The sequence below is a fragment of the Emiliania huxleyi genome (assembly GCF_000372725.1).
Source record: "Emiliania huxleyi CCMP1516 unplaced genomic scaffold EMIHUscaffold_3, whole genome shotgun sequence".
Lineage (NCBI taxonomy): Eukaryota > Haptophyta > Isochrysidales > Noelaerhabdaceae > Emiliania > Emiliania huxleyi.
Window position 1 is genome coordinate 916,714 of NW_005199770.1, and position 7,662 is coordinate 924,375.

The 7,662-nt window shown below is 62.7% G+C and overlaps 2 protein-coding genes across 2 annotated transcripts in view; both read left to right on the forward strand.

Annotated features, from left to right (window-relative positions):
* Positions 1 to 505: 505 nt before the first annotated feature.
* On the forward strand, positions 506 to 1,015 carry EMIHUDRAFT_61236 (hypothetical protein; the record flags this gene model as incomplete). Its single annotated transcript, XM_005775238.1, has 1 exon — positions 506 to 1,015. The coding sequence occupies one exon, from the start codon at positions 506 to 508 to the stop codon at positions 1,013 to 1,015; it is 510 nt and encodes a 169-aa protein (XP_005775295.1).
* Positions 1,016 to 6,674: 5,659 nt separating this feature from the next.
* The window catches only part of EMIHUDRAFT_432066 (hypothetical protein), a gene marked incomplete at its 3' end in the record, with an annotated part of 1,571 nt that continues 583 nt past the window's right edge, over positions 6,675 to 7,662 (forward strand). Inside the window, exons 1-2 of the mRNA XM_005775239.1 lie at positions 6,675 to 7,209; positions 7,332 to 7,449. Of these exons, the coding sequence (XP_005775296.1) occupies positions 7,082 to 7,209; positions 7,332 to 7,449 (246 nt within the window). The remainder of the gene's footprint in view (positions 7,210 to 7,331; positions 7,450 to 7,662) is intronic.

Genomic DNA, 7,662 nt, shown 5'->3' on the forward strand with positions numbered 1-7,662 from the left:
CCCGGGAGCGCGAACACAACAGAGGAGCGGCCCGAGGAGCGGCAAGGAAACGAAAAGGGCGAACCCCCTCCCTCGCCCGCTCCCCCCCTCCTCCGCCGCCCGAAGGTCGTCCTCCCCGACTGCGCCGTCAGCATGCTCATCCACCGCGAGGACGGGCTCGCGCGGCTCTCCTCGCTCGAGGACTTGAGCAAGTCCCTCCTCCACCTCGGGGTCGACAACAGCACGGTGCCTGGTCGGCCGGTCTGTCGCGCCTGCGTGAACGGCGTCTCTTCACAGCGTCCCGCCGTGAGCCAGGTGATGGTGGGGGTGCGGATCGCCGCGCCGAACGTCCGCTACCCCGCCGTGGCTGCCGAACTCACCCTCAAGGTGTCGCAGGACGGGGGCGTGACGTTTGCGTGTCCTGGACGGGTCGTGGACAGGTCGTGGACGTGTCTCGTAGGTAGTCACGCACGACCTGACCGAGATCTTCTTCAAGTGCAAGTTCGACACGAAGCTGAGCAAGCTGATGGACGCCTTTTGCACGCGGCTAGATGCGCAAAGACGCGCCCCCGACTCGAGAAGAGAAGCCCTTGCCCTCTCGCGACGCTGCGGAGACGCGGCGCGGCGTTGTGTTCACACCCCAGCCGTCCACCCCGCAGGCCAGCGGCAGGGCGTGGCGAGGAGTGCGACCATCTTCGTGTTCGACGGCGAGCCGCTCGCGGCCAACATGGCGCCAAAGGACTACGAGATGGAGGACGGGGACATCATCGACGTGGTCACGCCGGGCCACCCCGAGTACGCGCAGCAGCTGGCTCGCCTCACCGCCCTGGGGCTGGGCACAGACGGGCCCCCCGACCAGGCGGGCGCCAGCATCTTCGCGCAGGCCGTCGCGGCGGGCGAGCAGGCGGCGCTCGAGTGGCGGGACCGGCGGGCGGCGGAGGAGGCGCGCGCCGGGTCGGCGTCGGACACGCGGCGGCAGCGGAACCCGCGGTCGAGGCGCGCCGGGTCGTCGTCGCGCTCGAGCCGGTCGAGGTGAGCAGGCTCTGACCCAGAGGGCCGGTTTGGGGGGGTGCCCAGGCCGGAAGCGAGGCGAGCAGCGCGCTTTGCCACGGCCGGGTCGCCACCCGCCTGCCGGGAGCAGTGGCATACGTGCTCGCTGCTGAAGCACGGACTCGCAAATGGACATGAAGCGCTAGAGGTGAGCGTCCGTATTTGCGTAGACGTGTTGTGGCCGCGTCGCAAGTGCCAAGTCGGTCTCGAGGATTGTGCACAAGTAGCCGCCAATTTGGTGACTCTACTCTGTCGTGCTCTCGTGGCTGTCTCATATCTCTGTTGCGTTTGTGTTTATTGTGCTGAATTCCTGCTGTGCACAGAGCACACACTGCACAGTCTCCTCCTGCAAAAAAGACTGCACAGACGACCCAGTACCCAGAGCACACGCGCCGGAGTCGCCTCGCGACTTCACCTTCCTTTCCAAAGCCTTTTTTCGAATTCGACGTTTCGATAATGGTTGTGTACGTTGAAAATGAAGACCTATAGGAGTTCAACAAGCCCGCACCGCCCGCTCGCCGGGACGCCGCCGCCGTCCTCACCGCCTGGACGCAGACGCCCCCCGCCGCGACGCCGCGCCCACTCTACGGCTTCAATCTAAAATGTGTTTCTCGCCTCGCCCGGGCCCCGGGCCGCGTGGAGCGTGGTGTCCAGGTGACGGACTGCGCGGGGTGAATCGTACCTGCGCAAAGTTGCTGCCCCCACGCTCGTCGTCGCACTACACTCAGCCTGGTTGAGCGTCCGGTTCGGAGGAGAAACCCGCCTCCGATCCGTTGCCGGAGGCCACGGCAGGCACCGCGTCAAATCTCGAGAAGGCGAACGCCGTCGCATGCGGTGCGCCCACCTCGTAATTCTCCGCCTCACCGTCGATGGCGCCCTCCGCCATCGCGCTGGTGGTGAAGCGGCCCGTCGCAGGATACACGTCGATTTTCCCCAGCCGCGGCTCGACAGAGGAGGAGAAGGACTGGCCGACCAAGCCGTGAGGCAAGAGGCGCATTGCCGAGTCTCCGTGCGCGCGGAAGCCGCATGTGAGTCGGTGCTCTGGACCGGCGATGCGGTCATATACGCGGTTCCCGCGAACCTACGATTCAGACCTTGGACCCTCACCACGCCTCACACACATGCGGGTTTCTCCCTCCAGCTGGCGCTGGGCAAACCTTGACGCTCCAATCCGTGACGGAGAAGGTGGCGGACGAGTAGTGGACGTGCACGGCCATCTCCTCGCACTTCTTGGCGGCGCCCGTACCCAGGAAGAATAAACCTCGGCCGCAGGTGCCGTTCATCATATTTTCCCCCGTATTGTACTGGTTCAGCTCAGAGGCCCAGAAAGAGGCGAGGAACGGCTTCCTCTTGGGCCCGCCAAGAAGAGCGACAACGTGAATCTCGGTTATGAACGAGCCGTTGACCACCAGCGTGCCACCGAGGTTGTACAGATTCTTCAGCAAGAACGTTGAATTCTCCGTCTTTACGTTGACCGCAAAGCCCGGTGCCGAAAAGAAGCTGTAAAATGTATTATGGCGGCCGCGGAAGTCGGCGAGACCGCCGTGGGCGAAGTGGAGATGTCGAGTCGGGCCGTGTCCCTTCAAAGCACCGTTCGCGGAGTCGACGAGGCGGTGGTCAGGAATGGCGACCTCTCGAAGTTGATTTGAGTTAACGAGTATCCTTTGGCCGCGCGCAGGGGCTCTTCCGTCCGGTCGCGAACGCACCTTTAGTTTACCATTTTCTTCTTTTTCACCGATGCACGCAAATTGGAAAACGCCTCAATCAGATGGGCGACGCAAAGGAAGAAAGAAAGAAAATACAACCCCTTTCCTTCTTTTTCACCGAGTGCACTGCCAAATTGGAAAACACACCCTCAATCAGATGGGCAACGCACCAGAAAGAAAGAAAACAGACAGCCCAAGGGAGGGATGGGAGGACGGCACGCCGCCACCACACAGGGATTTTAAGGAGAGGGGTGTGATGCGCTAGCCGTCGCCCACCCTAGGGAGTCTGCCTCTTCCTATCTCTTTTCGCAGTCTCTCGCCGCTTCTCGCTGCAACCTTCATGCCACCTCGCGGTCGTCCCACTCTCGTCGTTCTCTCCCTTGTCACTTCCTCCTCTGTCGCGTCATTCTCTTCTGCCTCGTCCTGCGGCGCCGCCGCCTGCCGGTCCCTTGTTCTCGCGGCTTCTTGCGCCTTTCGGCGCAGCTCCGTCCTCCTTGCTGCGTATCCTGGCCCCTCGAGTCTATCGAGCTCTCCTCGCGCAAGGACGAGTCTTCTGATGCCCACTGCGATCATTTGCCACCCAGTCATGTCGTTGCTCAGGTCCACTCTCTCTTCGAACACTTGTACCTCTACGGATGATGCCGGCGCTGGAGTCCCCTTCGGATGCATCGTGACGGCTGACAACGGGATTTCCACTGGTTCGTCCTCCTCGGAGCACTTGGAGTCATCTTCTCCGGCTTCCTTCCGCTCGGCTCTACGTTTGGTACGTTCGGTGTGGCTCACCCTCCATGCCGTGAACAGGCGCTTTATCCACCCTATATTCTTCTCTCGTTCCTCTGCCCGTGCCTTGGTCTTGTCGTTGTTTCGCACCCATGTCTGTATGGCAATCGAGGCTGCCTTCCCCACTACCTGTAGTTCACTCGTCACCTCTCCCGCGAGCTCCCTTCTCTTTCTTTCGGGTATGGAGTCCGTGAGTGCGGGTAGCGTGCAGGCAATCACGGGCGCTATTTTGTCGTACTCCTCTTCGGCGAGCGCTCCAAATCTAGACCCTATTGCCTTTAAGGAGGCTGCCCTCGCGCGTCTCAGGAATGTGGCGGTGTCTTTTGAGTCCGGCGCTTCCCGTTCGACTCTTGCTGTCGCCCTCGCCGCGTGTTTGTCCAGCTTCCGCATGAAGTGACGCGCTTCTTCCTTATTTCCAGCGCAGCTGCCGCTCAGTATGTGCGCCAACGACGCCTGTGGTGGCTCACTGTCTTCTTGTTTCCAGTCATCCCAGTCTCGCAGTTCTCCGATTCTCCTCCTTGCCTCGCGCTCCTCTTTTGCGGCCTCATCCCTAGCCGCTTTGCACGCTCTGCATCCCCAGAACGCACTTCTCGTGGCGGGGCCCCGGATTCCCCGTTTCTTTTCTCCCTCTAGAATACGCCTGTGGTGTGCCCCGTGTGGCACCCCGACCTGTTGTCTCACCCTGGCCCCCAAGATCGTTTTGGTCGTCACATTGTGATCCCCGACGTCGTCGAATGTCGCCCGCCTGTCCTTCCCCCCGTTCTCGTCACGTCTGGTAATCTCATCCTATTGTCCCATCGGTGCTTGAGGCTGGCTACAGCCACTTCGCTCCACAACCGTCCCGCCACCCCTGCCGTGTGCGACCCCGGCCTCACCGTCTTTCGATATTGCTCGCACACCCACTCGTGCGCGCTCTTACACATGTGTCCGTACGTCCGTCGGTCCGCTATCTCCCTCTTCTCTGTGTTCCCTGCCGCGTCCCTTCGCACCGTGTACATGCATGGCCGCGTCCGCACCGCGTCCCGCACCACTTTCGAGGCATCCTCCGTGTCGTTATCTCCGAGGTGTGCTGTCGCTACCGCGTCGGCGTATGCGTTGCAGGCTATTCCCACGTGTGCTGGCACCCACACGAAGACCACCGCCTCTAGCTTCGATCTATAGTAAGCAATCGCCTCCAGGAGCCCGCCTCTCTCCCAGTCCCTCAGGCCTTCTGGCATCCCTTTGCGGTGCGCGTTCTCAATTTGCTGCAGCGCGGGTTTGCAGTCGCATAGCACCAAGCACCGCCGCGATTGCGCATCGCTCGCACTCGCCATTTTGCGTAAGTATGCGAGTATCGCGTACATCTCCGCGTCTATCGGCTCCCACATGTTCGGCAGCTTTCCTCCCCACATTCCCGCCCCAAACGCTGATCAGTGTCCGTATCTCCCCTTCTTCACAGGGTCCGATTCCGTTGGGATCCTTTACCTGTGCGTCTCCCGGGACGCGCTTTCCGAATCGTGTCGGTCCTTCGAACACGCCGTACGCCACCCTAGGGTTCGGCACGTACTTCCCATCCTCCGCCATTTTGTCTTCATGGTCCTTTCCTCCGTCCGTCGCCGCAAAGTGTGTCAAAAAGAAAGAAAGAAAGAAAACAGACAACCCAAGGGAGGGATGGGAGGACGGCACGCCGCCACCACACAGGGATTTTAAGGAGAGGTGTGTGGTGCGCTATCCAAAGTGTGTCAACCGGATGAAAGTACTGGGTTTTTTAATTTTTTTGAGCTTAGCCTTCGAAATTTTTTTTGCACTAATGGAGATGAGTCTGAGTCCGACAGGCTGGGCAGTCTGGCTGCTCCTCGCGTTCGCGGCATCGGCCCAGGCTCTGGTTCACCCGGCCCAGGCTCTGGTGCACCCCGTACGGCGAGGCACACTGCGCCACCAGCCGGCTATGGCAGCAGAGGAGGAGAACGAGGAGAGCAAGGAGATACTCGGCGCCGCAGCTCTGGGAGCCATATCTGCAATCGCAGTCACGGATGAAGTCGGCATGGGCATAATTACCGCCGCAGCCTTCGCCTACGGCGCCACGATGGCAAACGGCGCGGGCAAAGCTGCACGTGTCGGCGGCCGGGCCGTGTTCAAGGCATACGAGACCGGCATTGACATAAACGTGCAGCGCTTCACCTCACAACTACTTCCCCTCGACCCCAAATCAGCGCCCACGCACCCGCGGTGGCCTGCCCGCAGGAGAAGTACGAGGTGATGGAGAAGACGAAAGGCGCGGTCGACAACCTCCTCGGAGGCCTGCCGGAGCTCTCTCCCAAGGCGGCGCTCTCGCCCGCAGTCCGCCACCTGACTCCGCCGCCTCATCCCGTGCCCAGCAATCGCTCTGACCGAACAGGCGGCGGCAAAGCGCAAGGCCGTCGCGCAGAAGCAGGTTGCGGAGGCGGCGGCCGCCGCCTCCGCCGCCGAGATGGCGCAGGCAGAGATGAGAGCAAAGGCGGAGGCGGCGGTGCAGCAGGCGATGGAGAAGCGCAGGATCGAGGCAGAGGCGGAGGCGTGTGTGCACTGCGCGGCCCCTCCCTCCCGAGCAGCGACCCGCCTCTGCGAACCGTCCTCGGCACACCCCTACAGGCACGGGCCGCGGCCGAGCGTGTCGCCGTCCTCGAGGCGCAAGCGGCAGCGGCGCGCCAGGCCGCGCTCGAGGCGGCGAAGGCGGCGGAGGAGATGATGGCCGCAGCCGCGGCGCAGAGCAAGGAGGCGGCGCAGGCCCGCCAGGCGGCGGAGACCATGGTGAAGCAAGCTTAGCGACACCGTGTGTTCTTTCCATGTGAGTTACCATATTAGAAGTGTAGCTCTCTCTGCCGGTATCTTATTGTTTGTCGCGGGGAGCCGGGGACGTGTGTTTGAGTGTTTGAGCATGGCATGGGGGTGGAGCGGAGGCCGCGGCAGAACGCTCGTACATGTGTGAGTCTTCGAACGACAAGGTAATATCCTCTCTAAGTGCCTCCAATGTGGTCGTCTCCTCCCCGCCTGCAACCGCCCCTCCCCCCGCCTCGCTTCAACGATTGTCACCGTCAGCGGGTCCTGAGTTTTTGCTGGGCGGAGGTTCGCTGATGAGGAAAGTCATTTCCACCGCCGCTTGAACACCTCGAAGATCCGCGTGAACACCTCGAAGATCTACCGGCGCCCGCTTGAACACCTCGAAGATCCGCGTCGATCATGGCGCTGGAGCCATCATGGACGCTCGTGGACTCGGCGGGCGTCGTCCACGTGGTCGCGGGCAGGTCCGCGCTGTCGCAGATGTTCGGCAAGAACACCAAACCGACCTACAACAACATGCTCGAGCTGGTCGGCGAGGGTTCGCGAGGCGTCGTTGGCTACCTTTGCAAGGACGGCTGGCGGATGCTGCGCGAGCTACCGTGGCTGCAGCACAAGGAGAGCAAGCGGATCGTGCCCGTCGTCGGCTCGGCCGCCCAGTTCCTTCAACGTGCAGCAGCCGATGCCGACATGGCGGGCTTCATCTTGAACGGCAAGGCTAGCCAACCCTTCACTCGACTGATCGCACGGCCCGGCGCCAGCGGCATGCGATGGACCGGCGCCGGCTGACCGACTGCACTTCGCGCCGCCGGCGGCTCTCCTGCTCGAGCACGGCGCCAACGTCAACTCGGTGCAGCACTCGACTCTGGGGCCTCTCGTGCCTCTCGTGCCCTTCCAGGTGCGTGCCCGCCGCCCGCCGCCCGCCCACGTGCGCGCACGCGCGCGCTCGTCCTGTGTCGCCTCGCCCCTCCTCGCTCCCCTCTGCCCCACGCCACGCTCCCCCCCCCTACTGTCCGGCAGGTGCCGCAGCCGGCGGGCGTTGCCGGCGTGCTCGGCGGCGCGCCCGCGCCCTTTGCCCCGCCGCCCCAGGTATCCCCCTCCCCGCCGCACCGCCCCCTTCCTCTCCTCGCGCGCACGCGCGCACGCACGACACAAGCCGCGCGCCTAGCCCATTGGCTGCGTCGTCCAATCGCCGTTTCTAGTGTATGCCGCTAAACCCTCCGAATCTATCCAAGTCTAAGCTGTCCCCCAAATGTGCTCCCTCCTTGCTCTATGTTTTTTTTTCGCCTGTCTCATGCGATTCTGTGAGTGCCTACCTTTATCACTCAATCCTTTCGTTAATAATAATCTT